General features: G+C 45.8%; 12 protein-coding genes across 12 annotated transcripts; 6 read left to right on the forward strand and 6 right to left on the reverse strand.

The window, feature by feature from the left end:
- Nucleotides 1-1,092: 1,092 nt before the first annotated feature.
- On the forward strand, nt 1,093-3,252 carry JR316_0006089 (Repressible high-affinity phosphate permease; the record flags this gene model as incomplete). The annotated part of the gene is made up of 10 exons (XM_047891838.1): nt 1,093-1,226; nt 1,284-1,396; nt 1,456-1,572; nt 1,625-1,731; nt 1,789-1,912; nt 1,966-2,351; nt 2,409-2,658; nt 2,710-2,968; nt 3,029-3,156; nt 3,215-3,252. The coding sequence occupies 10 exons, from the start codon at nt 1,093-1,095 to the stop codon at nt 3,250-3,252; spliced, it is 1,656 nt and encodes a 551-aa protein (XP_047749187.1).
- Nucleotides 3,253-3,515: 263 nt separating this feature from the next.
- Nucleotides 3,516-7,794, reverse strand: JR316_0006090 (Anaphase-promoting complex subunit cut9; the record flags this gene model as incomplete). Its single annotated transcript, XM_047891839.1, has 16 exons — nt 3,516-3,725; nt 3,791-3,926; nt 3,980-4,099; nt 4,162-4,314; nt 4,377-4,502; nt 4,571-4,774; nt 4,827-5,064; nt 5,122-5,281; nt 5,347-5,390; nt 5,441-5,507; nt 5,566-5,894; nt 5,954-6,469; nt 6,730-7,174; nt 7,232-7,346; nt 7,396-7,468; nt 7,515-7,794. The coding sequence occupies 16 exons, from the start codon at nt 7,792-7,794 to the stop codon at nt 3,516-3,518; spliced, it is 3,216 nt and encodes a 1,071-aa protein (XP_047749188.1).
- Nucleotides 7,795-7,940: 146 nt separating this feature from the next.
- JR316_0006091 (putative RNA-binding protein) lies at nt 7,941-9,409 on the forward strand (the record flags this gene model as incomplete). The annotated part of the gene is made up of 5 exons (XM_047891840.1): nt 7,941-8,723; nt 8,771-8,893; nt 8,949-9,164; nt 9,214-9,330; nt 9,383-9,409. The coding sequence occupies 5 exons, from the start codon at nt 7,941-7,943 to the stop codon at nt 9,407-9,409; spliced, it is 1,266 nt and encodes a 421-aa protein (XP_047749189.1).
- Nucleotides 9,410-9,528: 119 nt separating this feature from the next.
- Nucleotides 9,529-10,334, reverse strand: JR316_0006092 (uncharacterized protein; the record flags this gene model as incomplete). The annotated part of the gene is made up of 3 exons (XM_047891841.1): nt 9,529-9,656; nt 9,710-10,036; nt 10,088-10,334. 3 exons carry the CDS (start codon nt 10,332-10,334, stop codon nt 9,529-9,531), a joined length of 702 nt encoding a protein of 233 aa, XP_047749190.1.
- A 242-nt stretch (nt 10,335-10,576) lies between these two features.
- On the forward strand, nt 10,577-13,100 carry JR316_0006093 (Nitrogen permease regulator 3-like protein; the record flags this gene model as incomplete). Its single annotated transcript, XM_047891842.1, has 6 exons — nt 10,577-11,438; nt 11,491-11,905; nt 11,956-12,111; nt 12,163-12,849; nt 12,907-13,012; nt 13,074-13,100. 6 exons carry the CDS (start codon nt 10,577-10,579, stop codon nt 13,098-13,100), a joined length of 2,253 nt encoding a protein of 750 aa, XP_047749191.1.
- Nucleotides 13,101-13,160: 60 nt separating this feature from the next.
- Nucleotides 13,161-14,108, reverse strand: JR316_0006094 (dTDP-6-deoxy-L-talose 4-dehydrogenase (NAD(+)); the record flags this gene model as incomplete). Its single annotated transcript, XM_047891843.1, has 3 exons — nt 13,161-13,542; nt 13,590-13,772; nt 13,828-14,108. 3 exons carry the CDS (start codon nt 14,106-14,108, stop codon nt 13,161-13,163), a joined length of 846 nt encoding a protein of 281 aa, XP_047749192.1.
- Nucleotides 14,109-15,009: 901 nt separating this feature from the next.
- On the forward strand, nt 15,010-15,606 carry JR316_0006095 (uncharacterized protein; the record flags this gene model as incomplete). The annotated part of the gene is made up of 3 exons (XM_047891844.1): nt 15,010-15,414; nt 15,451-15,492; nt 15,583-15,606. The coding sequence occupies 3 exons, from the start codon at nt 15,010-15,012 to the stop codon at nt 15,604-15,606; spliced, it is 471 nt and encodes a 156-aa protein (XP_047749193.1).
- A 1,335-nt stretch (nt 15,607-16,941) lies between these two features.
- On the forward strand, nt 16,942-19,001 carry JR316_0006096 (Acyl-CoA dehydrogenase apdG; the record flags this gene model as incomplete). The annotated part of the gene is made up of 11 exons (XM_047891845.1): nt 16,942-17,001; nt 17,063-17,153; nt 17,212-17,414; nt 17,466-17,669; nt 17,730-17,823; nt 17,881-18,062; nt 18,175-18,422; nt 18,473-18,532; nt 18,584-18,754; nt 18,808-18,874; nt 18,924-19,001. The coding sequence occupies 11 exons, from the start codon at nt 16,942-16,944 to the stop codon at nt 18,999-19,001; spliced, it is 1,458 nt and encodes a 485-aa protein (XP_047749194.1).
- Nucleotides 19,002-19,485: 484 nt separating this feature from the next.
- On the reverse strand, nt 19,486-21,692 carry JR316_0006097 (High-affinity glucose transporter; the record flags this gene model as incomplete). Its single annotated transcript, XM_047891846.1, has 16 exons — nt 19,486-19,607; nt 19,662-19,770; nt 19,819-19,842; nt 19,901-19,957; nt 20,011-20,092; nt 20,149-20,295; nt 20,352-20,387; nt 20,448-20,520; nt 20,578-20,812; nt 20,886-20,939; nt 20,989-21,051; nt 21,109-21,195; nt 21,252-21,383; nt 21,437-21,473; nt 21,532-21,565; nt 21,623-21,692. 16 exons carry the CDS (start codon nt 21,690-21,692, stop codon nt 19,486-19,488), a joined length of 1,362 nt encoding a protein of 453 aa, XP_047749195.1.
- A 787-nt stretch (nt 21,693-22,479) lies between these two features.
- JR316_0006098 (ADP-ribose glycohydrolase MACROD1) lies at nt 22,480-23,907 on the reverse strand (the record flags this gene model as incomplete). Its single annotated transcript, XM_047891847.1, has 8 exons — nt 22,480-22,627; nt 22,700-22,752; nt 22,808-22,915; nt 22,980-23,106; nt 23,169-23,232; nt 23,313-23,360; nt 23,511-23,575; nt 23,693-23,907. The coding sequence occupies 8 exons, from the start codon at nt 23,905-23,907 to the stop codon at nt 22,480-22,482; spliced, it is 828 nt and encodes a 275-aa protein (XP_047749196.1).
- A 551-nt stretch (nt 23,908-24,458) lies between these two features.
- On the reverse strand, nt 24,459-26,210 carry JR316_0006099 (Serine/threonine-protein kinase 32A; the record flags this gene model as incomplete). Its single annotated transcript, XM_047891848.1, has 8 exons — nt 24,459-24,717; nt 24,803-24,939; nt 25,007-25,150; nt 25,201-25,537; nt 25,602-25,707; nt 25,774-25,870; nt 25,939-26,061; nt 26,112-26,210. 8 exons carry the CDS (start codon nt 26,208-26,210, stop codon nt 24,459-24,461), a joined length of 1,302 nt encoding a protein of 433 aa, XP_047749197.1.
- Nucleotides 26,211-26,453: 243 nt separating this feature from the next.
- JR316_0006100 (uncharacterized protein) lies at nt 26,454-27,766 on the forward strand (the record flags this gene model as incomplete). Its single annotated transcript, XM_047891849.1, has 7 exons — nt 26,454-26,549; nt 26,624-26,685; nt 26,718-27,087; nt 27,152-27,339; nt 27,405-27,487; nt 27,537-27,641; nt 27,741-27,766. 7 exons carry the CDS (start codon nt 26,454-26,456, stop codon nt 27,764-27,766), a joined length of 930 nt encoding a protein of 309 aa, XP_047749198.1.
- Between the last annotated feature and the right edge of the window lie 181 nt (nt 27,767-27,947).

Consider the following 27,947-nt stretch of genomic DNA (forward strand, 5'->3'; position numbering starts at 1 on the left):
AGAGTATAACGCCAGAGTTTCTGGAGACGGTTGTGGTCTGGGTGAGCGCAAGGTTGCTACGCTTAAGGAAGGTAAATTCGCACCTTTCTTTATGTATTCCCCCATTTTGAGAGCGTTTTCAATGTCTTCTTTATTGGTAAGATGCCTATTCTCTATGGCAGACCATAAATAAACGAACATCATGCAGTGCTATCCGACGTACTTTCGAATAGCCTGCGCATCCTGCCATGGAAGTCGTACCTGATTGAGGATCATAATCAGGGTCAGCACACACACAGGGTTCTAAATTGCGCGACTGGAAACAGACGATGGATCTGGATAATCACGTCCAAGTCTATGTAGTTCTTTGTAGAGTGCTAATGCCCGTAGACGTGTCGAATTACATGCCATAACCTCAGGATAACCTGTAACTAGAATGTGGGGTAAGGGGGAAGGACGACAGCGGACCTTGAATTTTCAAATGGAACACTGTGGGAATATTCCCCATTGGTCAGCAGCTAAAGAAATATCTGTGGGATTCCCAAACAATTGGCTGGAAGGCGCTCTACGCTGCTGAGCGCCTTCAGAGCGTTCTCATACGCTGTTCCGCCTTTAAAACTGCTCGTGCGACACCTGAATGGTGCTAAGGATACAAAACAAGGAAAAGAAGATAGCCAAGGCCTCCAAGGCAGCCAAGGGTCTCAGCGGGACTCGACGGAGGCTGGGGTTGCTTTTTCCCAGCCAAGAATGATACCCTATTTCTCGGCCGGATATCCTGCACACGACCGAAAATGCAGGCCAAGGCGGAAGAGCGCCTGCGATAGATCTGTTTATCTATGAAAGTTGATGCTCATTCCCAGGGGCACACGACCAATATCAAACTATTTTTAGGCGCATTATCGAAGGGACCAACATGTGTCCATTAGCGCCGTTGATTGGCTGAAGCAACGAACGTGGTCCCAGTCTCCTCCGTCTTTGTTTGTATATCGCGGAAACGGCTGGAAACCGCGCAAAAGGGGCAGTAATTATTTTGCTTTTATAGCTCGGGGCAGATGCCTGTGTATCCAGTGCAAGCTCTCCCCCTTCCCCGCTGCCTTGTTACCTCCCTTCCGAATGGCCAGCTTCCACGAAAAGTCTTCGAGTAATAACTCGAACGAGAAGGTTGCGACCACAGCTGGCGGCGCAGTTCATGTTCTAGATGAGCGCCGTCGTGTCGCCCTGGCCGAGATCGACAATGCCAAATTTTCGTATGTCTGGATCGCATCAGTGTGTCTGGCGATAGCTAACACCTGGTACTAAATTAGGTGGTTCCACGCCAAAGTTTGCATTGTCGCTGGCGTTGGTTTCTTCACTGATGCCTATGACATCTTTGCGATTAACATCGCGTCAACGATGTTAGGTTATGTCTACGGTCAAGGTGAGCCAGCGATCGATATACAGAACCTATGGTTTCCCAGAACCTAACCGTTCGTACAGGTCAAAGACTCAATAAGTCCCAGGACCTCGGTGTGAAGGTCGCTACCCCAGTCGGTACGCTTGTCGGCCAACTTCTTTTCGGATGGTTGGCAGATGTTGTTGGTCGTAAGAGGATGTGTAGGTTTTCATTTTCCTGATTCATTGTCCCTTTCCAACATTTATTTTTAAGATGGTGTTGAATTGATGATCATCATCGTGTCGACATTCGCTCAAGCTCTATCTGGTGAAGCCCATGCTGTCAAGATTATTGGTGTTTTGATTGTTTGGCGTTTTATTGTGCGTTTTCTTTATCGAAACACTACTATCTCTATTTCTCGCTCACAACTTCGTTAGATGGGTGTCGGAATTGGTGGAGATTATCCTTTGAGTGCTGTGATCTCTTCAGAGTTTGCATCTACCAAGATAAGAGGGCGCATGATGACCGCTGTCTTTGCCTCGCAAGGCTGGGGAAACTTCAGTGAGTGCCTCATATCCCAGTTCATTATCAGCACTAATGTCACCGTTTCTTAGCCGCTGCTCTCGTTGCATTTATCATCACTGTCGCGTACAAAAATGCTATCCTTGCTGAAGCATCAATAACTTCATTGGGGTCCGTCGACCAGATGTGGCGCCTCCTTATTGGTCTCGGCGTCGTTCCTGGTGTTGTTGCCCTCTACTTCCGTCTCACCATCCCTGAGACACCCCGTTTCACCATGGATATCGAACGCAACATTGACCAGGCTACCCAAGACATTAAGACAGTCCTTACGAACCACAAGGACAATGTCGACAAAGATCTCTTGGTCCAGCGCATCGAAGCACCCAAAGCCAGCTGGGCCGACTTCCGCGAGCACTTTGGACAGCTTAAGAACTTCAAAATCATCTTCGGTACTGCTTACTCATGGTTTGCCTTGGATGTGCGTATTCTATCTTCTCTCAGGTTTTAGCGCCCACTGATCATCCTTCTATTGCAGATTGCATTCTACGGCTTGGGACTCAATTCCGGTATCATTTTGCAAGCCATTGGATTCGGTACACCAGTTACTACCGGCGTTCGTGGAGTATACGATAACTTGTCCAATATTTGCATTGGAAACTTGATTCTTTCCGCCGCTGGACTTATTCCTGGATACTGGGTCTCCTTCCTCTTCATTGACTCCTGGGGCCGCAAACCCATCCAACTCATGGGCTTTATTCTCCTCACCATCTTATTCGTCATCATGGGTATGTTGCGATGCTGTTTGTCATTTTTTTAAATCTTATTGGATTTTTTAGGATTCGGATACGACAAACTTACGGAGACGGAGTCTACAAGGAAAGCCTTCGTCTTCCTCTACTGCCTTGCCAATTTCTTCCAGAATTTCGGGCCCAACACTACAACCTTCGTCATTCCAGGAGAAATTTTCCCTACACGTTACCGCTCAACTGCCCACGGTATTTCTGCAGCCAGCGGCAAGCTTGGCGCCATCGTCGCCCAAGTCGGCTTCAGTCAACTTAAAGATATCGGCGGACCTAACCAATTCGTCCAGCACATGTAAGCTACTACTCCAACCTCGCCAGTCATCTGATTGCTGATCTATTTTTTTAAAAAAAGTTTGGAGATATTTGCGTTCTTCATGTTGACGGGTATTTTCTCTACGCTCCTCCTTCCCGAAACCATGGGACGCTCGTTAGAAGATCTTTCAAACGAAGATCAGGATGGCTTCGTAAAAGGCACAAAAGGTGAGCAACTGCTGGTTTTGTATACAAGAAATTGTCTCTAATCTTTGCGAAATAACAGGACCCGCAAACTATACTGCGGGACCCTCAACTGCTTAATGACTGCTTTGTATGATATCTTTGCTATTTTAACGACGTGCTTTCTTTCCACAACTTGTCATCCATGTACTATAAGACCTGCAAAACATTTACTATATAATAGACGCTGTGGAGTTTTAAAAAATTATAAATAGAACGCAGTGATATTAATGAAGTCCGACGTTTCTTGTTCCCATTAAGCAATCAACTTGCAATATATGTCCGAAGATCGTTGATAGTATGTAGTGATGTAACAAACTTACGTCTAGTGCATTTTACTGTAACTATCCGATTGTCATAGCGTCACCTCCGCCACCCACTGCCCGTTCCTTTCCTTTGTTCATAATGCGGCTGTACTTGAGTTTCAGAGCTTTCACTGCAGTTACAAATTCGGCCTCGGTAGCTTCTTTGGAAGGAATAGGGACCGCGGAAGAATCGAGCGCTATGTTAAGGAGTTCTAATATCTGGGGGTTAATAGGATCAACACTCAAGGCCTGGGTATACGGAAACTTCGTCAGCAGGTCCATTCAGTCAGTCATCCAAGTCTATATTTACACACCTCATGGTATTTGACGATCGCTTTTTCCAGGTCGTTCTGCAAATGGTAAACTATCCCGAGAAAGCCCAAAGCGATGGCATTGCGAGCATCAAGCTCGAGGACTTTTTGGTAGGCACCACGAGCGTCTTCAAGACGTCTGTTAATCTCCATGAACATGATTGTATCTTTGAAAATAAGAGGGCGCCATACTTTAGTTTGCGATAGCACGTCCCCAAATTCAAAAAGGTCGTAGCCCATGCTTTTTGAGATGTCTGAGTGATATCTGCAAGATCCAAGGCTTGCTGAAATAAATGAGCAGCCTTTCCATATCTACGCAGGTAATGTCAATATACTTTAAGGACGTCCATATAATTTTAATCCACATGACTTACTCTCCATGATTATATGCCATTACAGCTCGTTCGTTCATCAACAATGGATCGCCATCGCACATTGAATATGCAGCTTCCAGAGCTTCATCAGCCAATGCATAGTTTGACAGCATGATGTGCTCCATCCCGACAAACAAAAGGGGCAAGTGGGACCTGAGATGACACCTCAGTAATTGAAACCCATGAGTCATAAATCAAAGTTTAGAATAACGTACCCTGTGAACATTCGAGCGCACGTTGAATAGGCTGTAACAGCATGGTCATGTTCGCCTTCAAGGGCAAACGTGTGGCCAAATGCTATCCAAGCTGGAGCAAAGCGAGGGTCCATAAGTGACGTCTTGCTTTAAATGACACGGAAAACGAATCCAAGGTCAAACCCAGAAATCCCCTGAACGGTAGAAAAACCCACCTTAGGTATTGTCTAGCCTCCGCCCATTTGGCGCAGCCCAGGTACCAAATTCCCACAGCGTACCAACTAAGTGCGTTCTCTGGCTCCCGGTCAACCATTTCATGGGCAAGGATAAATAATTTGGAATGTAGATGAGACAGATGGTACATGCTGGCAATGTGCAGTGGCATTGTCGGTTTATGAATATTTACGAGTCCAAGGATCCTATTCAATGTTCAAAAATGTCATTCTAGACGACCGATCATTGTGAACTTACCTTGTTGTCATCGTAAAGCAATCGGCCCAACGAAAGCTTGTATAGAGTGCATCAGCAAAACTGAATAGGACATCAGGATTGTCCCCTAAGCCGTATTCCTCTACCAATCGGGACCTCGTTAGAGCGTGTTCAGCTTGGTGCTTGTATTTTCTGAGACGTGTTGTGTATATCAATTGGACGAATTGGGCGTCTTCTGGAGTTTGAGCAGCGTATGCGAGACCTTGAACAAATTCCCACTCTATAACACGGTATTCAGTCTTTTTTTCTCGTTTGGACGACGACAAAACAAAATCACCTTCATCTGGAGTCATCATTTCACTCGACACCAGCTGTTCGAATGAATCGTAGCATTTAACATCTAAAGCCAGTGCCTCCATAAAACACTGTTTTGCTTGTTCCCCGCGGTTGAGTTTCAGATTCAGAACGCCTCTCAAATGGCACATAGATGCCTCGACCTTCGAAAGACGCATTTAAACCAAGGTAAGCGGCCCGCGCATAAAAGGCATAGAAAGGGAACTACCTTTATACCCCCATCTACGTTCCGTACTTCTGGTCCCCGAGCGCCTAATGCGAGATGAGATTGTTCAGCTAAAAAGAAGATGAAGAGTACACACCTGTCCCATTAAATGGATTGGCTTGTCCCAACATCTCCGACGCATCAGTCCAGTGGCCCTGCCTAACCTATATGTAGGCGTTGGTAAATGAGAAAATGAGAAAATTGAAATATACAATAATTAACCTGGCACAACGCTGCAAGGTATCTGCATGCAACACTCATATCGACGAGACGTGACACCTTGTCCTGCATCTCCTCCGGGAGCTCAATCATACCACCTGCACCCATAGGCAGACGGGGCATCGATAACATCAGTTGAGATGCATCATATTCGCGACCTTTCCCTTTCGTAGTCGATTGGTATTGAGGAGCATGGCCATTTGTGGCTGTTGGCACCTGGGGTATTTTGGAAGAGGTTAGAGGAAAAGGCCGTGTAAGCAGTCGTTCCGCCCGAGAGTACTGGTTGGTCATAAAATAAGTTTGGGCAAGCCAAAAGGCGTCATTGGCGTCATCTAGAAGGAAACGACGCTCGTTTAGGTGACAGTACTTCGACATGATACACGCGACTTACTTGTCCAACTAAGGATCTTATCACCCCAAAATGCTGCCGTATCATAAAGATGCTGCATTAACGCGTCGTGTCGCCACAAACGCATGCGATCTACCATCCCCCACTCGTGCTCGCTTTCATCGTCTCCGTCGTCCTCAGAATCCGCGAAGACGTCTGTTGTATCGTTGGCAAGAGGATGCTTTGTTGTACTTGATTTCCCTTTTCTGTGTTTCTTAGGAGATCTTTGAGGAGAGGCCGTCATTGTTGAACGATTGGGATCCAAAGCAGCTGAAGTATTGGACATTGTACTCGAGTTTGCGTCGAGATATGAATAAACTAGATTTTGAGGGCCAAAAGAAAACGTCGAGCCAATAGATCCTCTATTTCTAGACCCTGATGGAGACGGCAGTCGTGGCATTGCACCAGGTATCGGGAACAGATTTGAGCGTGGAGGCGTCGAAGTCATGCTTATGTTGGTTTTCGGAACGTGGCCTCTGGGAATCGTGTTCAAACTCTTTTTCTTAGTGTATGTCCAGCCTAGATTAATTCTGTTGAGGTCCGGCGTAGAGAACGAGCGGCGATACTAATTGTCGCCGGCAACGTTGAACAACAAATTGTTGAAGCAGCTCAATAAATTACGACACTTCAGTTCGCTCGTCACTATTTGGTTCGCCCATCTCAATTCAACAATTGATGCACAGGTGCCTCAAGTTGGCCTCAAGCGCCCAATGGCACGGTGGCACCTCAAAAGTACACAAAATAACTATACATTTGCGGCTAATATACACATTAGACACCATCTATATGAACCCCAGTCTTCATACGATCTCTTGAATATTTTTCTTTCATAGAACCTGTCGCGGCAGCTATGTAGCTTGGATATCCATACGCGTATCCTCTGCACTTCCCTTCTAGTGAAGAACTCGGTCGCCAAAACTGCGGCACAGGATGCTTTCTATTCTGGGAGTTCGCTTTATGTCTTCTCCTACTTCGTCGATGAGTCAACGATACCTCTGCCTGCGATGTCTCTGCATCAACAGTTTGGAAATCCTTTCCTGGTTTGATGGCTTCGACAACCAACGTAGAGATATCGGATTTATAGGGATACATCAAAAGTTTAGAGGATTCAACAGGAGGTCGTGTCTTTCTCGGTAACTGTGTAGTTCGGATGATCATGATGGGTGGATTCGGATTTTCAAGTTTCGTGCGCAAATTCAAATGAAAATCGAAGGTCGACGTGCTCTGGAATATAATCAGTATTTATATATACAATTATGATCAAAGTGCTCCCCGGACTACCTGAGTGGGTTTCGACTGTCGAAGAATTGTCTCCCCGTCAATAGACGCGATCTGAGCGCGTTCTCGGCGAATAGCAGCTTGAATTTCAGTATCTTCAGGTTCAGGCTCTCGAGTTCTAGTCAATGATTTAGTTATAGGCATGGATTTGACAGATATATTCATACATTGGCGGTGGCGGTGGTGGGGGAAGAAGAGAGACGGGCAAAGGTGGTAAAGTGGACGAAACAAGCCGGAACACTAATGATAAATGAGCCATAGTCTGCGAATGGAAGTATTCACGCACAAGGTTGTTCATCCAGTTCAATGTTAATGACCCCTTCAACTTTGGCAGCATATTCCAGCTTTCTGCGTTTTTTCTTTCTTTCACTGGCATGGTCCGAATGAGACTTGGGTGTATAATGTATGATTTCGATAGTTTGCGCGAGGAGCTGATTTAATCTGGAAACTTCTGATTCACTGCACGTATGAGAGATGTCTGCATCGTCATCGCAATATAATTCTGCTCGAGAAACGGTTTCAAAGGCTTTCGGGAGGAAATGAGGATTGGAGAAGTGTGGTATCATTTCAAAGGGATTGTTATGACTTGTTGATCAGCGACTTCGACTTTTTCAGAAATTTCATTTCTGGATCTGTTTAGTCCACCCAACAATCTACCACCCGGCCTTCGATTCCCTCGACATCCATTTTCCTTTCTTACTCGTTCTACACGATGCCAGCTACCAATAAAAGTACCAAAAAATCCGCGCACAAGTCTGCGGAGAAGGCCCCAGTCGCAGCGGTGCCTGCTGCAGAATCATCCTCAAAGCCCTCAAAATCTCTGAAGAGAAAGAAGGAGGTCGAGCATGCTGAGAGCAAACCAGAGGAGACTGAACCTGTTACTGTATTCAAGAAGGTCAAGAAGGACGATGTTCGAGAGAAAAAGCCCTCCACAGCACCCCAAACCTCAGAGGATCAAGAAATGATTGTTGACCTGGTAGCAGAGAAACCAGCCAAGGAAAAGGCCGACAAAAAGAAGAAGTACACTGCGAAAGAGGTGGGAAAGCATGTAGCAGCTTCTGATGCCGAAGAAAAGACAGCAGAAATTGCTAAAAAACCAAAAGGCGGGAAAGCCGTTGCGCCTGCTCCTCCATCTTCTGATCCTCCGGCCGCTCAAAAAATCAAGGGTACTAAAAAATCCAAGTCTTCAGAACCCATCTCTACTTCCATTTCACGGCCTCGCAAACCAGAAGCCTCCAAACCCAAATCTAAGACCTCAAAGGTTGCTGTTCCCGAGCCCGAATCAGATGAGGAAGAAGAACCCGAAGAGGCTGAGCTTGAAGAATCAAATAACGAATCTGACCTGCACGGATTTTCAACGGACGACGATGACTCCTCTGACGAAGAGGATGCCATGGACGATGAACCATCCGCGTTTGATGTAGCGAAGCTGCCCACCGTTGCAAAGGACGATGCATCTGTCAAACGCAAGTTGGAGAAGGCCAAGAAACAGCCGGTATGTTATTCTCCTTCGCAGTGATAATCTACTTAGCCCGTTTACAGATTGAAGACACCGGTGTCCTGTTCCTCGGTCGTCTGCCCCATGGATTCTATGAAGATCAGCTCAAGGCCTACTTCTCGCAATTCGGAAACGTTACGCGGCTACGGATTTCTCGCAACAAAAAGGTCCAGTTTCACTTTCCAACATCTTGATATCTATATTTAACAGAACCAATGTTAGACTGGGAAGTCGAAGCACTATGGGTTCATTGAATTCGATTCACTAGCGGTCGCCAAAATCGTCGCCGAGACTATGGATAACTATCTTTTGATGGGCCATATTCTCCGGTGTAAACTCATTCCCAAGGGAGAAGTTCACCCTGAGTTGTGGGTCGGTGCCAACAGGAAATGGAGAGTTGTCCCAAAAGAACAAGTAGCCCGCGCAGAACACAACAAGGTAAATCTTTCTCAATACACTATTGAAATATTCTCATGTGTCCGATTAGCCTCGCACTCAATCTGAGCAGGCTAAAGCGTCAAAACGACTTTTGAAGCGACAGGAAGAGCGCAAGCAAAAACTTGCCAAAGCTAATATCAATTATAATTTCGATGCTGTTAGTTATGTAGGTCCTTTAATCAATCCAAGATGAGTATCGCTCTAATGAATTGTGACAGAAAAAGCCTACCGAAATCAAAGTGTGATTGACATGTTTTTGTCCCTTACCAATTTTTTGTGTCTCGTCAGGATATAACGTTTTATACATTTCTCATTCCGTTGATTTTCTTCGACACACTTTATTTAAATCAACGCCCAATCCCTCTCATGTAGCCAATCTGGCCAAACCCGCTAGAATTTGTACTCCTGCCTTGGCACCATCCACCACACGAACTGGCTCTAGCCCTACCTCGACGACACCTTGCTGCACCAAATCCTCCATACCAGCCATACCTACCAAACATTTTGATCAGTGTCTGTATTACTGATATAACCTCACCCATTACCTGCACATCCTAAAATAATGACATCCGCTCCCTTTTGAGCGATTTTAACGCTTCCTTCTTTAATCTTTGCTTCGATATGCTGACGATCTCCTTCTCTCAACTCAACAACTCCTAGGCCAGTGGTCACCAGCCCTGCGAACCTCTCGGATGATGCTCCAATAAAGTTGTGCACGTCGTTATAGTAGATGTATTTGTACCCAGTTCCCGTGGTGATAATTCCGAATCGCTGGCCAATTAAAAGAGACTGAGAAACAGCTGCTTCCAAGATGTTGATAGCAGGTTTCCTTGTGTTTTCGCGTAGAAGATGGGTCAAAGGATGGTTAGAGACTGAGATCAATGTTTTTATAGGGGTTCGAAATAATCGAGGATTGGACCTACAACAACAAACGAGGAAACCGTCATATCTTTCAATTAAACCCTTGTCTTGAATATCTGCAAAGCAGGCTGCTGCACTGAGAACGCCGGTGGTTGTATCGTTGATCGACGGTGGTGCATTACTTGGGCCAGTATAAAACTGAAGATGGACACCAGGAGGAGGTATGAGCACTTCACGGAGACCTGCAGTAACAGAAGCGGATGAATTGGGGTTTATCACCAGGAGTGAGATTGTAGAAATGGTGGACATGGCTGAGTATGGGTGAAAGAGTTGAAAGAGTTATTTTTCCAAGACATGACTGTTGCCGCGATCACAATTTATCATTTAATACCCATGATAAACCGACAATACCTAAAACATACCATCTCTTCATGACAATCCATTCAACTCTGTACCTAAATTCCAGTGCCTGATAGCCCGAGGATGTCAAATTAAAGGTTTGTAGTCGGGGATCGAATTTCTTTATACTACTTTTCCATCCAAACAGGAACATGGCGGAGACATTACTTGCCCTTCTACTTGTTACCAACTCCGCCAAAGGCTCAAATCTCGTCTTCCGATGGCCCGAATCGCCTCAGTCATCTCCTCGACTCAGCCGCTCGCGCCCGGACCCAAAGCTTTCATTATCTCAACTTGACAACCCATGGAAAGCATCCCATTCACAAGACGCGTTGGAGAGAGCCGAAGTTTTGCCACCCAAAGACTACGCTCACGACCCAGAATATCGTTGGGAACGACCAAACGCCCTCCGAGATAGATCCCTCTCGTATTCGCATGAATCCGGTCGGGCATCTCCTTCACGGGATATGGCATATAGCTTTGACAAAGTTTCATCGCCAGACGAATATGACCATGTGTTGGGATATTCAGGAGAGTTCCTTGCAAATGTACTATGCCCACACAAGGCAATGTGTCACCAGAAGTTTGAACTGGTGGTAGATGATCTTGCATTCATAGGACATCCCGTCTGCGCGGATTCCGATACTCGTTGGTCCTTCAAACCGGAGAAAATCAAGCCTGGTTCTAGAGGGCGCGAGGAGCGGGATCTGGATAGCTCTTCTTCGCCTCATATTGCAGAGAATTCCACCTCACTAAGCCCAGAATTAACTGGTTCTGAGCCGCCATCTTCAGGCAAGGCTCCATGGCTCCATACATTCCATTTAGTGCTGGTACTCGACCTCCCTGATCCTTCCTCGTCCGCGTCCGGAAATTTAGCAAAATATTTCAACACCCTATACGAACAAATCGCTTTCACTCTTACAGCCGTTTTATACCAAGAACAAGTTTTATCCAATTTTGTAGAAGAAGAGTGCGATGTACTGTTATCCCTTAAAGAGACCTGCATTACAAACGGTGACCGCCCACAGTCATGGTTAACAATTTAAAATTTAATAAATTTTGCCAGGAGAACCATATTCGAAGTATTCCGCCAGTGCTCTCGAAATTTCATCAATCGCCCCCGCCATGAAGACGATATTTGAAGCTATAAAATCTTCCTCTATGGCCTACGTTACTATCAATTACCTTCCCCTCGAGCTCCAACTCCCACCCTATCTTGACAGTCTCTTACATAGCCAAGACGATCAAGACGCAGACAGTATTGATCCCTATGATGATGACCCAACATTGACTTGGGGCGAACACATGAATCTCGGGTGGAAACTGCCTACCATGGCACCATGGAAGACTTTGTTGCTTTTGGATATCGACAATGAAATGGATCCACATCAAATACTTAACGGTCCTCATGGAAATGCGGACGACAAGACATTAGCAGAGGGACTTGTTCGGTTCCTGGAGACTGCGTCTGTAACGTTATCGTATGTGTAGGTTTGTTACCTAGTATTGGGCACAAGCTGACAGTACGCAGTCTCTATGACATGGCAAACCTTTTAGACTGGGATCTGGAATCTCAAGTATATCCCATTGTCCGTTGGCTTGTACTTCATCGAAGGGCCAAGGTTGTGGATGTAGTTCATGCGGGATTAAAAACCGCCTTTGCTCTGTCGCCCAAGTTTGGGTCAACGTAGGATAACAGTTTCTTGTTAAACAAATGCATTGCTCATTATAATTCTAGACTTTCACAGTTATCCACCGAATTCCATGACGCATTTCCACACCCTGCCATCCCTCCTCTGGCTCAAATCCTTGCAACAGTGTCGGCTTCAACATCAAAGCAAACAGACAACCACTTTTTCGCCTCGGTCGTGAAATCAAAGGAGTTGATTCCCATGTACCATGACGTAGTTCTTTGGATGCTGAAGAGAGATATTCTAACTACTCTACACTTACGAATTCGCGTGGTTGCCACCCGGGAATTGAAGCTTCGTGTCAAAGAGGAGAGAGACAGAAAGATAATGCAATCTGGAGGTTCTGTTAAATTCCATAAACGGTCAAAGTCTGGATCGGACAACGGGGATAGCGTCTCTAGAACAAGAAACCCGTCGTTCTTTCTTAGCCCGAGGTCAGCACGCAATTTTGCAAGACGGATTTCGTCGAACGAGTCAGGGAAGAGCGAAATAAGCGAGTTGAACTTTGACATTGACGAACCAATGCATAGGTTGGTCGAGGAGGAGGAGGCCAGTGATTCTGAACAAGATAATTCTGAAGTTGATGACCAAGAGGAATCAGGATGGGATACTACAGAAGATCATCTTTCGCCCAGTATGATAAATGACCCTGGTAAAGCTACGCCAATGCAGCGCCGCTGGCTTTCTGCAATGTCGGACGGTAAAGACCCTGCCATCGCAAAGCGATTCGAACTGTGAGTCTCCTGTGTCTCTGGAAATCCGAACATGTTCTCACACGCAGTGTTGTGCAGTATAAATCAATATTTCGATGGCAAAAAATCGGATGATGAGATTCTATATCGCGCTGAAATATCTAGGAAGCAGCTACGAGAGGTCCTTCATCATTACGAGGACTATGTACGTGCCAGCTATTCATCGATACACTATAATCGTTTGACAATAATTCTTCCTATCTCAGTTGCAGACCTTCTTGCATCCTTCATGAATCTGAGAGATCAAAGATGTATAAAAATGTTGCCTTTTCACATTGTCTCCTGATAAAATCTTAATCCGCGTGGTGCCAACCTAGGAGCTTGGCGGCCTTAGAGCAATCAAACAGCCCTTGAGTACCAGTCAAGGACACTCCTTCTTTGATAGGCACTTGAGGCCAGTATTTCTCCAACAACGATAATGTCTCCACGTCGACCGCTGTAGTTGGTGCAGCTATGAAGAAGCGCTCGTGGCCTGTCCATTTGTCAGATTCCGCAATGGCCAACATGAATGCATTAGCGGCCGAATCTTCTTGGACGTAACCCCACAGGTCCTTTTCTCTTCCGTCGACGACATTGGCCTTTGATTTGCTGGGAACTGACCAATGTAATCGCAAGCTGGCCACTCTCATGCTTTCATATCGACGGGTGATAACGTCTGCTTGCATCTCACAAATACTGAAAAAAATACATTAGAGGCGTATGCATGAAGGAATGTGACATACATTTTAGAAAGTCCGTATGGTTCGTCAGTTTCGCATGGATGGAGTTCGTCGATGGGGAAATAATGAAGCCTGGATTTTTGACAGTACGCCATGCCGATTACGTTGACAGAGGAGGCTTGAGCGACTTTATCAATCCCTAACTCTGCACAAGCACGCAACATGTTCCAAGAAATAACCACATTGCTTGATCATCTATGGCTTCATTTTTTGTTCACTATGCGGTAGTGCAACGACTCACCTATTGTGTGCCTTCACTATGTAATCATCAGGGTTAGGAAAAGCAGCGAGGTGAATGACTGCATCATATCCTGCAAGAAGTTTAAGGACTGTATCATAATTTCGAAGATCGGCCTTCTTGAAGCTGAACATGGTGGGGTCCTTCTTTATCCAATGAGCCTCCTGATGCTCTAGAGACTGGTCGATAACATCGACGCCCAAGACACTGTGTCCCCGCTCCAGGGAGGCTTTAACTACACGTTGCCCTACTCTTCCGTTACAACCTGTAACGACGATTTTCATATTGAGTGGATATGGTGTGGGGAAGCAATCTCAGCTCAGCCGCGGCCATTTATCTATCTTATCTGTATCCATTCTACTGGGCGAGGTTGAGCTTAGTAGAGTGATCAGTACATACTTCAATCAGATGGTACGTAATGCCTGCCTGCAGGAACGAATTAGGGGGTTCTCCGGCGATTTTCACTCCGGCCCGGTACAGGTAAATTGCCAGTATGCTTTCAATACTTTGTCTTCACTCTCTCCTCGATGCATAGAAATAATCAAGCTTTGTCGCGGCCCTGGCTCTTGCCCATCATATGGGGAGTTCAATTGAGCCCTAAGAACTACCCAAAATCTAGATCAGTTCATGTCTGTCGACCCAGATGATGCCAACAGTAAGGAGGGCAGGTGGAACAGACTGGCGGTAATGAAGAGGCCCATGACAGACACTTTCACCAAGATGTGGAAGATAAGAGGACGACAATGACGAAAGCCCATGGATTCTGTTGTTTAGCTAGCTTCGTTTCATCGTCTCTAAACTACATGCAGTACACCTGTGCGATCACCAGAAAATTCGTACCTCATTTGGAGTCGTTCATTTAATGTAAGTGAATTTCTTTCTTTGCTTATCTCAACATTGTACTAGTTTTGCTATAGTTTTGGTTCCAATATAATTCAAACCACACTGAAGATCCCCTTTTCTAGGTCACTCACGTTTCGGCCAAACGTCAGTTCGACTCCTTGTGTGCTCTTCCGGGAAAAAGTGTGTGCAACTGGAAAGACGAACCGCTTGAAGTCGACCTAACTTCAAATGCTCAAGATGACACAGTCGACGAACTATTGCTGGAGACGCGGAGCGAATCAAAAGCTATCATTGTATCAACTCAAAAGGGGTGCCTCAAGATAAATTAGAAGGCCCCATACAATGCGCTGCGAAGATTATAATGGAGCTCGTGCTGCTTTAAGGAACGGGCGGCTGGCGAGGGTGGGGAAGAACAGTGTCGCGATCGGGGTTCTGGATAGCCCCCTACCCACGGGGAAATGGCAAGAAATCATCAGCAACAGCATTACCAAAGTTGAATTTATCCCTCGGAGAGCCGATGCTGGATGTATTGAACCATTCACTGGCTGGAAACCTACCTCAATCATCAAGCTAAACGACGAATTCACAGGCAAAAGGCTGAAAACGATTTATGACTGCATGTGCATCCATTACATGCAGATGTTATGCTATCTGGAAGCAACTGCCAAAGCTATGATTTGGAAGCCGGCGGAGAACCTGTCTTACGCTATTTTGTCCACGGAGGCAGCGTCCATGGATTTTCTGTCAGTGTGGGTGATCCGAATTTTTTTTGACATGGTGCAGGGACGTATAATACGAGACAGGCTGTCACTACAATTCGTCAAGGTGCGTCGTGGCTCATCCTGAAGGAATTCTATGTAAGTTGTCTTTTAGCTTGGTTCAATTTGTTGAACGACATAACGATCTTTCAATCAGTTGACTTCATGGGTGGAAACTTGATCTGTCCACCAAATCGTGGGATATTCACACCTGTGCTTCGCTATATGAACTTGCCACAGGATAGTATATGCCGTTAGTTCGATGGCATGGGATGATTCTGAGATCATACGTACGCAAGCACAGAATGCCCGAACATATCCTTACAGTGGAGATGTCATGATTATCGCATTGCCAAGGTTCCAAGGTACAGGATATTACTCAGCGAATATGATGACGATGAGGAAGAATACGATATCCACAATGCGTTTCTGCTGTTGGTCCATTCAAGCACATCACAGTGAGAACTACTGTGGGCATATTGCTGATGCCGCAGAGCACAGAATTTGTATGTCCGTTTTTTATTTTAATGCATACCTTGTTCAACTTATAATAAATGTATGATCTACCCTTACAGAAAAATTGCTTTCGGGATGCATCCGGAATCTGGTGCATCATACTATGGAGACGTTCCTCATCGTTTTATCATAAAAATTATTCCACCAGACCAGCAAAGAGACAATCGGCACACAATTACATTTTTTTGTCGTTCATAAACTTGGGTTTGCTGAAGAAAGTCGCGGCCCAACTTTTGGTCTCGAAAATGAATGAGACTACATTCTCTATATGATTGGATTTTGGACGGATTACAACCTTCGACAATCATATAGAAAACGGGGCTAGAAAGGTCAGCGACAAGAAATCCAGGTACATTCTTCACATCGACATCAACACCTTTTCAATCATGCTCTCACGTATACTGCATCTACGTCCGATAACTGAGGAGGGGAACTTGCAAACATAATCAATAGCAAGCCTGAGGGCGTACATAATAATCTAGATTGGTATGTTAGGCATTTGGCTATTGAAAAAGCCGAAAGCCGTGTAGGGTTCTGATCGCTTGCTTGAAACCAAGTTCGGTTGTTAACATCGCAAACAGTTTGACTCAATTCCATTACTATTGTCACAAGTCGGACTTCAAACGTTATTTCAATGCTACTACCTTGAACAAAAATAAAATTTTGCGAAGGCCTTGAACCTTACCCCAACCTCTTCAATACTAGTCATCTTTCTGGACACCTTTGTAAAGCTTCGGGATTTGACATCTTGCAATCACGCCTTCCAATTTAATGCCTTTACTAGCTCATTGTTAAGGGATGACTGACGGAATTAGAACACGGAAGACTTTCAACGCCGTTGTTCAACCGCGTGATGTTGATCCCCATATGCTCCTTGGAACTGCTACAATGTATCTCTTCGGACTTCCCACTGTGTAGAGACTGGATGGGGGTTATATCATTTCAGATTGCCATTCTGTCTTTAATGAAGGCCCATTTCTGCTCACTATAATCAAGAAATATGAGCAATAGGCAATTTTCAGTGGAAGAAGTGGCAAAACACGACAAAGAGGGTGATATAGTGAGTCGTTCGACTATCAATCTCAAGACAATAAAACCTCATCTATTACATTCTTTCCCAGTGGGTGATTATCGACGCCAATGTTTATGACCTTTCCAGGTTTTCTGGTATGCACCCCGGGGGACTTTCTGTACTTTTGGACGAAGAAATAGGTGCGTCTTCCGTCAAATATAAGCAACAAATGTATGCTTACACCAAATTCTCTGTCAGCTGGCAAAGATGCGACAGAACACTTCTTCAGTCTTCACCGGCACGAAATCCTTGAAAGGCCTCAGTATAAACGTCTGCAAATTGGTACTGTCATCGGTCAAACACCTCAAATTTTTGCACGCAATGCTGGGGAAATCAGCAAAGTTCCATATGCTGAGCCAACATACCTTACTCCCGGATACTATAGTCCTTATTACAACGAAGTATGTCATTGCCCAAGTTCGAACCGATTCATGTTGTTGACGCCTAATTAGTCCCATCGTAAGTTACAATTTGCCTTCCGCAAATTCGTCGAAGATGTTCTTGTTCCCGATGGACAAATCCACGAGGATGATGGCATAAAACCAGAACAAAAGATTTTCCTGGAAATGGCAAAATACAACATCATTGCTATGAGATTAGGTCCTGGCCCACATTTACAGGGTCTCAAGCTGTTGGGAGATGTTAAACCGGAAGAGGTAAGCCAGCTCTTATTCCTAAACCCATACCCAACTTACTCAAAAAATCTACTTGTCTAGTTCGACAGTTTCCATGATCTAATTATGGCACAGGAATTGTCTCGAGTGCATTCTCGTGCATATATCGATGGCTCAGGGGGCGGGACTTACATTGGTGAATGCAATTACACTTGACTTGTAAACGGTCATAAATCGTGTTGCATTTTACCAGGTCTTCCTCCCATTGTGAACTTTGCGAAGCCTGCTTTGCGGAAAAGAGTTCTTGAAGATGTTTTCTCGGGTCAGAAAACGATTTGCTTGGCCATCACTGAAGCCTTTGCAGGAAGTGACGTAGGCGGGTTGAAATGCACCTCTAAGAGGGTGCCTGGCGGGTTTGTCGTCACTGGAACGTGGGTTTTCAATTTCCCTCTATCTGTTTTCCGCAGTAAACTCACTTGAACGCTGCAGCAAGGTACATGCATGCATTGAAATTATGCAAACTTTTTATGAAAATATTTCGATTTAGAAATGGATTACCAACGGCACATTCGCTGACTATTTTACCACGGGGTGCAGAAGTGAAAAAGGTGGACTCAACGCTTTGCTGATAGAACGGGGACCCGGAGTCGAAACCAAGCCGATCAAGACATCGTATTCAGCCACAGCAGGTACTGCCTACGTCACCTTTCATAATGTCTTCGTCCCAGAAGAGAATCTACTGGGAGAGGAAAATGATGGCCTCCATGTCATCCTTAGTAATTTCAATCACGAGCGGTGAGTAAACTTCGTATGAATTCTTGCTTCAAGTTTATCGATATGGTTAGATGGGGGATGTGTTGCGCAAACATCGCCAGTCAGAGATTGGTCGTCGAAGAATGCTTGAAGTTAGTCCACATTCTTTCTGATACACAGCTCCAAAATTCATATTTCTCAAGATGGGTGTCGCAACGTAAGGTGTTTGGTAAACCACTTAGCTCGCAAGCTGTAATTCGGTCCAAACTTGCCTCTATGATCTCGAGGGTTGAGAGCGCTCAGAGCTGGCTCGAGAATGTTACTTACCAAATGTCAAAAATGAAATATAAAGAGCAGGCTATTTACCTAGCAGGGTTAGTGGATTTAATCATTGCTGATAGGCTCTTGTTCATCTGCATGTTGATAGTCCCATCGCTCTATTGAAGAGATTCACCACGCAGGCTGCCCAAGACACTGCTCGGGATGCCGTTCAGGTGAGGGAGCTAAATTAAGATTTTTGATGCATCATTGAGCTGGTTATAGATATTTGGGGGACGTGGTATCACCAAGACTGGCAAGTCATCACCAAAATTGCAAAAATGCCTACTCACAGCTTTTTAGGGATGGGACGGTTTATCGAAGAGGTAATTTGACAGCCTCTATTTCCACGTACACCTACTAATTTCATTCAGTTTCACCGTACCGCACCTTTTGACGCGTGAGTACCGCCCTACAAACAAATATTGCTCAATAATGTTGACCGCATACTCCGCATCGTCAGTGTTTTGGGAGGAGGTGAGATTGCCGTAAGATTTTCCGCTATAATCTTGCTGAACAAATTTGCCACCAGCCGAAGACGTCCTCGGTGACCTCGGAGTTCGTCAAGCCCTTCGCAAAATGCCTAGAGATGTTCGACTATAGAGCCACTAGATGTTTCATGATGAACGGACTTCAAGGCAATCTCCACTCATACCATTAGATGGACAAGACTATACCATCTGTTCAAACAATATATCAAAACGAAATTTCCATCGCCTCACATTTCTGCCTTGTACTGTTCTGTTGTACACATTATTGTTCAATATAGACCATTCACCAAATGTCGTCATGTGGCCTCGACACTCTTTTCTTCGTCAGAATGTAGTTGTTTCGAGTTTTTAACTTCCTTGTTGGTTGGTTCAGGAGGCACATCTCCGAACACTTGATTCATGTCTTCTAGTGATTTTCCTATTTGCTGCAAGTTAAAGATCTGTGAGATTTCTTTATACTTATTGTACTGACCTTTGGTCTCAGGGAAGAATAATGCAATTGCAATGAAATCCACGAAGTTGAGAGAAACAAAGAGCATGTAGAATTTCCAGCCAACTCTTGCTATTCCAAGTGGTGCTACCTATTCATAAAGTTAAGACAGATCTAATGTTGCAGAGTAAGTAATTACCTGTGAGAGGAGAGTGTTGAAGGCCTGATAAATCGCCGTTAACAAGGGTTAAATGCGTGTGATGGGTCAACAGAAAGCTCACCCAGTTTGCACATGTTGCAACACTAGTCCCTATGGAACGAGTACTCGTTGGGAAAACCTTTGAGGATGTCAGAAAGCATTAACGCATCTTAATAACGCAATATTTCTCACTTCTGAAGCCAATACCCAACTGACAGGTCCGAAGCTCAAAGAGAAGAAAATACTGGTCAAAAATATCATAGCAATGCCCGCTCTATCATTGCTTGTCAGTAAGGTTTCAAATACTGCTGGACGTGACTCTGTTCTGACCTTTGAGCAGAAGCGTTGGTCTCCGGTGCATCGAGAGGATTTGTGGCTAGTATAGCCGCTAGAATAGAGAAAGTAACGACGAAGCTGCCTGCACCAAACAGAAGAGGCTTCTTGCGTCCTACGCGATCCAAAATAAGTGTGATAAAGCTGGAGAGAATATAGTTAGATGCAGAAATTTGAGAAATATTGCCGGAGTGACGTACAAGATATTGGCAATTGGACCGACGGCGCCGTAGATCCTGGTTGAGAAATTTTAAAAGCTGGAGGAATGTATATGTGCGCGTTCTTTGCAAACTTACCCTTGAACTAGAAGTGCTTTTCCACCGTTGATTCCAAGGGCGGTGTACATTTGTGGCCCATAGTAGTTGATAACTGCCAACAAAAGCTCAGAACAACATTCATCAAGTTTTGCCACAAATATGCGCCTACCATTAATGCCTGTGAACTGACAAAACACCTGTACACCGACAGCGACAAGGGTACGATGGGCCATCGCACGCGTAGCCCACAAGTCACTAATTCTCCTGCTTTTGATAGAATGTTCCGCTTTGATGGTGGTGTACATCTTTGTATACTCCTCATCGGCTGCGACTTTGTCATTTCCGTGCAATTTGAGAACGACTTTGCGTGCCTCGTCATCTCTTCCAACTTCGAGTAGCCAGCGCTGGAATTGATTAAAAAACCATCAGGAAATTACTAAAATACGGGAAACATACAAAGGAAGGTTTAATACGTACAGGACTAAAGGGAAGGAAATGAATGCCGACAAACAGCAAGCCTGCGGGTAGCATCTGTTGGATAGTAAGATCTGACAAAAGGATTGCATTAAAATAGGGTTACCTGCAAACCAAGAGGAAGACGCCAAGAAACATCTGACTTGATAAACTGACAGCCATAGCCAACCTAAACAATTTCATTTCAACGACATATCGGAGCAAGTAAGACGGCAAGGAAACTCACCCAGTTTGCCACAATAAAACCGATGCCAAGCATCTGTTGATTTAACCCGACCAAAAATCCTCGAATTTTAGGAGGTGCAACTTCCGTCTACCAGTAGGGGTTAGAAATGAGGTAATCTCTTCCAGAAAAGAGGGAGAATGTACATTGTACAGAGGCACAGTCATCGAAAGAACACCAATCGCAAGACCAGCGACGATACGCCCAATAAGGAGAGTAGCAACGTTACTGGCTCCAGACTGCATCGCACATCCCCACAATGCAAATATACAACCGATCTGATTTTCAAGTTAGCTTCAGTATGTGTTAAGAAGCGATTTTAGCGGCGTACTTGAATTGTACGCTTGCGGCCAAATCTATCGTTCGCCCTAACATTCTTACAGTCAGGGCATTCATCAAAGCAAACGGCAATGAGAAATCAATCACCATCCAGCACCAGCAGCGCCAAAGAAACATCCACCTAAAAATAAAAATTAGCGAAAAGAAAAAAATTTTCAATCAGACAATTTAGGCATACCATTGAACGTAGATACAATGGCACCCTTGATGCTAGGGTCGTCTCCGAAATGGGCGACATAGTGGTCCATGGTTATGACCGAGGCTATGATCCCACTGGAATTTTGTCCAGTCAGAATGACGATGTAAGCTTATAACAAGGCTAAGAATAACCTATCATATCTGCATGTCATACATCGTAATCGTTTAGTTCGTAGAAAACTGTTTGATAGTTGTTCATCGACTTGCCCAAACAAAAATGCACCTGAGTGGTTTACTAATTAAGCAATGTATTGTGAGCATAGAAAGGCATATTTAAACGCACCAATTGAGGAGAACAGAGCAACAAAGGTGTTATAAAATAGTCCCATATCGCCTCAGTCTGTGTCAAAGGTCAAAAAGGTCCAGTATGCAGTGTCAACGGCATGCACATCCCCTCCTCCACTCTTTATATGTCGGTTTTTCAACACCATTCTACATCCCAACCAGTTACCCCAGGGGCGGGGAAATCGCGGGACATTCTAAAGTGAAATGTGGGGGTCATGAGAACGACCATGCTGCACGATAAACCTGTAAAGAACCAAAAGCGGGCCGGGTCAGAAAGAATGTGGGGAAGAAATGAAGCCTTTTGGTCGCAGCTTCAGGCTGCTTGGTACCGATGTCAAATTATACCCGTCAATTCGTGAGATAAGGCGAGAAATGCTTAGAGCAAGAAAGGCGAAAGAACTTGTTATTTTGCAAAAAGAAAAATAGTACAGATATTGCAGCAATGTTACAGAACCTTTGTTATTTGCGTATGTGGCTTTCGAGTCTAAATCAAAACATGATCAGAAAAGCATCGGAGAGTGGATGCAATTTTAATCCATTAGGATTGACGCTTTACGAAGCAGGCTGGTCAGGTTCGGAGACAGCAGCATCAGACTTCTTTTCCACTTCTATAGTGTCGTCGGCCGGAGAATCAGTTTTCTTTTCTGCACTGTCTTCTGCCGGCGTATCACCAATGGGGAAGTATTCAGGAATAAGAGTCCTAAATTAAAAGAGAGGCCAATATCAAGGTTACATCCCGCAACAATCGAGAAAGTAGAAGTCAAGCACGTACTCGTAAACACCCAGATCCTTGTCACTCCAAACTACGAAAATAACTCTGTCCAGCTACAGGTCCGGTAAGATATATGTTACAGCTAAAATTAATACAAAATATGCCTACCTTGTTGCCGACTTCAGTATCTAAGAATGCTCTGACGGTGTTCAGAGCAATACGTGTGGCATCAACGATGGGGTAGGAATAGATTCCCGTAGAAACCGAAGGAAATGCCTTGCAACAAGCCATTAACACACCAATGTCATGCTGCAACACTCAGAAACGGCGAACCACTCACAATGTGCTTCAGTCCATTCTCCACGGCCAGTTGCAGACTTGTTTTGTAGCATGATTCAAGCTGCTCGGCCCTCTCCTCAACAAATTTGCTCGAATACACGGGTCCAACTGTGTGGATGATGTGTCGTCTGTTGAAAGAACAGCCATCAGCAACGTCGTTCTATACCCGAGAAGCAACGAGCAAACTGACGCGGGCAGGTTGTATCCTCGCGTGATCTTGGACTCTCCAGTCGCGCATCCATTCAATCCACGACCTAGAATTACGAAAATCACGAGTAAAGTCAGTGAGATTGCGAATGCGAGATAAAAAACAAACACCAGTCAGATAACTCACATTCCTCCAGAAGCTTCGGCCCAGCTGCAGAGTGGATCGCGCCGTCGACTATGATAGCACCGAACACCCATGAGCACCCCGATCGCGCAGATAATCACAGGGCAGAAATGTACAGTACCTCCCCCTCCCCCTGTGTTCTCGACGCGTCAGTAGATCCCCAACCAACCAGCAGTCCACAGCCGCAAGAAAGCAACGCACCTAGCAAACTGCGGTTGGCAGCATTGACAATCGCGTCGATCTTGAGCGTGGTGATATCGCCCTGACTATGTAGACAGACACGCAAAAAAGTCAGCGAGTGGACGCGTTTCGGCGAGCTTGCAAGTCGACAAATGATGCCGATCCGATGGCAAGGTCGATCACAGCAGCTCGGTCATACGCACAAGAGGGCCACACGGTCGAGGAGATCAGGTCGCACTGGGTGCCGGAGCTTATCAGCTGCCAGCTTCTTGAGCACGGCTGTCTTGTACAGGTGCGCGACTGTGTTGATGTCGCTGAGACGCACCATGTCGTCGTCGATGTCAGAGTCTACAGAGGATATGCTAGCTGGCGAGGGCGGCGAGACCGGATCGGCGGGTGGAATGTCATCGAGAGACATGGTGGTTGGAGTTTCAAGAAAGACAAGTGGCACAATCAGACCGCATGCATACCAAAAAGGAATGACTATTGCTAAATGCTATGTAGGAGTACATTGTAGGATGCATGCTGCTATGGCGAATAACACCAATACGGTGTCGATGAAAGGCGCCAGCGCACTGAGAATAAGTAGAAATCATGCGAAAAGCGTGTACCCGAATACTAGTTATCCAATCCAATGCGAAAAGAAAAGAGTATCATGATGAAGAGTGCTTATCCGGGAGAACTACGTAAAAAAAGGGAGACATAGACAAGAAGGAATGCGGGTGTATATCTAGCAGAGATATGATTAATGGTATCCTGTGTTCCTCACACGGAGCTTGTTGGGTTTAAGTAAAGTCCAGAAATCGCGGTTCGCGTGATAGCAATTAGCGCGGTATAAAAATAGGAAGGGGCAGGCGGGGGTAAAGTGGGAAGAAAAAACAACTTGATAGATCATAACGGCCATTTTGCACCACTCATGGAAAAGAGTTCTGAGCGCGCAAATCCAAAACACGTGTGGTTTCGTAGAAATCATGAATGGCCATGGCCATATGCGCCATTTGGCAATGGAGGATGGTGGTGCCGATCATCGCTTTCCAACATTGGCGATCCGGCCTGTGACCGTTCGACGACAGTCGCTGTAGGCACGATAGTCTGTACAGTGCCTGTCACCGAGTGGGCGAGCATCGTCCGGTCAGTGTTGTCCATATCGGCACCAAGTGCGACAATGGGCTGATTGTGAGGATAGTACGACATCCGTTTCATGCTCGTAAAGTTGTAGACGGTAAATCTAAAAGTGTATACGGAGATAAAAATAAAGTGATAATGGTTTGTAAGTGAAATGTCAATCAGAAGGACAAGGGTAGAATGCGTACTGTTCTTCAAGCTGCCTCAGCTCCGGTTTCATTTTCTCGAGGTCTGGATTAGCCTTTCGTTTAGAATGCGTCAGTGGTTTCTCGACCATCAAGAATTCGTCGAGTTCGTGCGAGACATCAAAATTGGCTTGCTTCATCTGCAAAGAGACGTTGGACGTCAAGACACGGTGGAAACCAGGATACCAACAAAGATGGAAGACTCACATCAGGGACAAAAACAGGTTGACATTCCTTGCTTTCCAGATTATCCCAGTCAATGCCAGCAAACCAAGGATGTCGTCGAATGTCTTCAATACCCTGACCATCTGGACGACAACCTAGACGTGTCGTGGGATCACGGTCAATAAACTAGACACAGGTCAGATGGGTATCGGAAACGATGCAAAAACAGTACGTACACCTTTGAGAGCGGCGATGCCGTCTTCACTACATCGCTGGGCTGCATTTTCAGGGAATCGTAAAGGATCTTTGAGGATTGAATGGGTCATCTTTTCCGTACTCCGGCCATCGAAGGGTCGTTTGTGGAAGATTAACTCGTAAGCGGTGACACCGAGACTCCACCAGTCGATGTGCCAAGTATAACCCTTTTTGCTGACAACCTGAGGAGCCATGTACGCCATGCTCCCTGCTACACTTGTGTGGAGGCGTCGTTCGGAATAATGAATAGCCACATTAAAATCTGTGATGTGGGCGTGGCCCATTGCATCCAAAAGAATGTTGTCGGGTTTCAAATCCCTGTGGAAACTGTGTGAGAACGAGCGAACAAAAGAGGCGCTGTGGGCTAGGGACTGGGACTGACCGATGAATTATGCGTTGGCGGTGGAGGTATTCCAAAGCACATGATAGTTCCGCGACCCAAAAACGTACGACGGATTCTTGAATATAGCCTTTACGCTCCAAGTGGACTAAGAAGACGAAGTAGAAGAGAAGATAAATCACATAAACGCATGCTAGAATTTTGCTTGACGTACATCGTAAATCGCCACCAAGCATCAAGTCCAAGACGAAGAAGCAGTTCTCGTCGTCTTGGAAGGCATAACGCAGATTGACAATAAAAGGATGATCAATCTATGTGGCACGGCGAAAGATGAGCCAGGAAGTCCGAGGAAGGGGCACATTTGTGAACCCGACTATACCTCTTCTAGCAGTCTGCGCTCCTGGATAATGTTGGCGACGGCCTTTTGCCTCAGGCAACGGGCCTTGTCGATATACTTGAGGGCATAGAGTTTTTTGGAGCGCTTATGCTCGACGACCCGCACCTGGGGCCAATCAGGGGAATGAAAGATGACGAGAGCGAAGAGATAAGTACCTTGCCAAACGCACCCTTGCCAACGGCACGGTGAAGATCGAAGTGATAGAGATTGACCTCACCGTCGAAATCGACGGGCTCAGAGAAGCAGCATCCCATATCGCATGCCGTGGAGGAGGAGAAAAAGGAAAGGCAGGAAGATGGATGAGGGTTAAGAGACGGGGAAAAACAAGAATAGTCGTATTAGGACGGGAGACGGTGTGCTATTTTCATCGCGCAAGGCAACTTCCGAGAGAGGATGTTCTTGATCCATATCGGGCAGGAGTGGAACAATAAAGATGTGCTTATTATAGCCTGGCCTGCTGCCCTCTTGTTACTCTTCTGGCACAACTGCCGTTGGCAATGGACCCAGAGACGCTGTCCATTCGCCCTCCTACCACCGACCTTGCCTCTGTCAGAGTATTCCCCCTCATACCAGCTCTCAGGCGCGACATAACGGTGTGTATTTCTCATCGAATTTACATCGAGTCGCCTGACCACCGACCCCTCGCAACAGGAAACAATTGGTACAGTGCACATGCACCCTCCAGCACACCATCGCTGACCTCGCCACAGACAGCGCGCTCAGCTGGGAGTGAGTATTCTCCATCTCGCCAAGCACCACAGGCTTATCAGCACCAGCCAATTGACCGCCGCAGACATCAACTTCTCCATAGTCCGTCCCCTCGTCAACAAATATGCCCGTCTCCGCAACATGGCCGTCGTCTACGCGACTCTCGTCGTCCGTTCTTATTTCCTTTCCGCCTCCGAGTCTGACTTGGCGTTCTCGGGCGTCATGATCGCTCGTGCCAATCTCGCCGAGATCATGGCAATGAAGCTCCTCAGCCGGTTCGCACATGACTACATCCAGCTCGTCGCCGTCCTAACTACAACATGGAACCCACTCGTCGGCGCGTCGCGTTCTGTCGTAGAAGGCGTCAAGTTGGCTCTGCATGCACACGACGACGATGTCGACTCTGCACAGAGTGCCATTGAGGTGCTGGCCCGTTGCAGCCTTCCCTTTTCTTGTGATCTAATGCTGACCCGAACCGTACCTGCAGATGGCCATATCAACCAGTGCCAAAAACTTTCTTGCATCTCCCGTGACACAACAAGTCGTAAACGACATCTACTCCGGCCGAGTCGTGTTCTCCGTAACAGCCCACCGCTCCATTCTCGCTGACAACTACAAGCCACGAGCCATCGAAATATACAACCCGCACAACGCGCCTTTCATTAACCACTATCGGTGTGTCTCATCAACATCATCCCCGTGTTGAATCTAATCCCCAAAATCGCGATGGCTAAAAATAGCCTTCGCGTGCCCAAGTATCGCACCTACCTCGACTTTTTCAATTTCACGTTGTTGCTCCTGATATTCGTACTTTGCCTTGCGAGTGCGTGTTCTTCTCGGAATCTATCTCCTAGATGGCTGAACAAGTTTAGATCATGACAGGACCAAGCTGAATTTCTGGGAGGTAGCATTCATCATCATGGGGAGTGCATTCGCATTGGAGGAATACACCGCTTCCACCGAACACGGCTGGATCAGTAAGTTTTCTATTATACCAGTACCAGTACGTATCTCCTCTGACAACAATCTCTCCAAGTTTACATCGCTAGTGTGAGTTAGACGTCATTCCGATATAGAACCCGACCTTGACACGGTATATTGAATTGAACCGTAGATGTGGAACGTCTTTGACTTTTCCTTCATCCTTGTGTTTCTTGCCTACATCGGTATGAGGATCCACGGGCTTCGGACCGGCGACTGTAAACCTCTCTTTTACCTCGTCCACTCAATCCTTCCCAATGTTAACTGTATGTAAAAACAGCGGCCTTGTGCGATATGGCATT

The sequence above is a fragment of the Psilocybe cubensis genome, chromosome 5, assembly GCF_017499595.1.
Source record: "Psilocybe cubensis strain MGC-MH-2018 chromosome 5, whole genome shotgun sequence".
Taxonomy (NCBI): domain Eukaryota; kingdom Fungi; phylum Basidiomycota; class Agaricomycetes; order Agaricales; family Agrocybaceae; genus Psilocybe; species Psilocybe cubensis.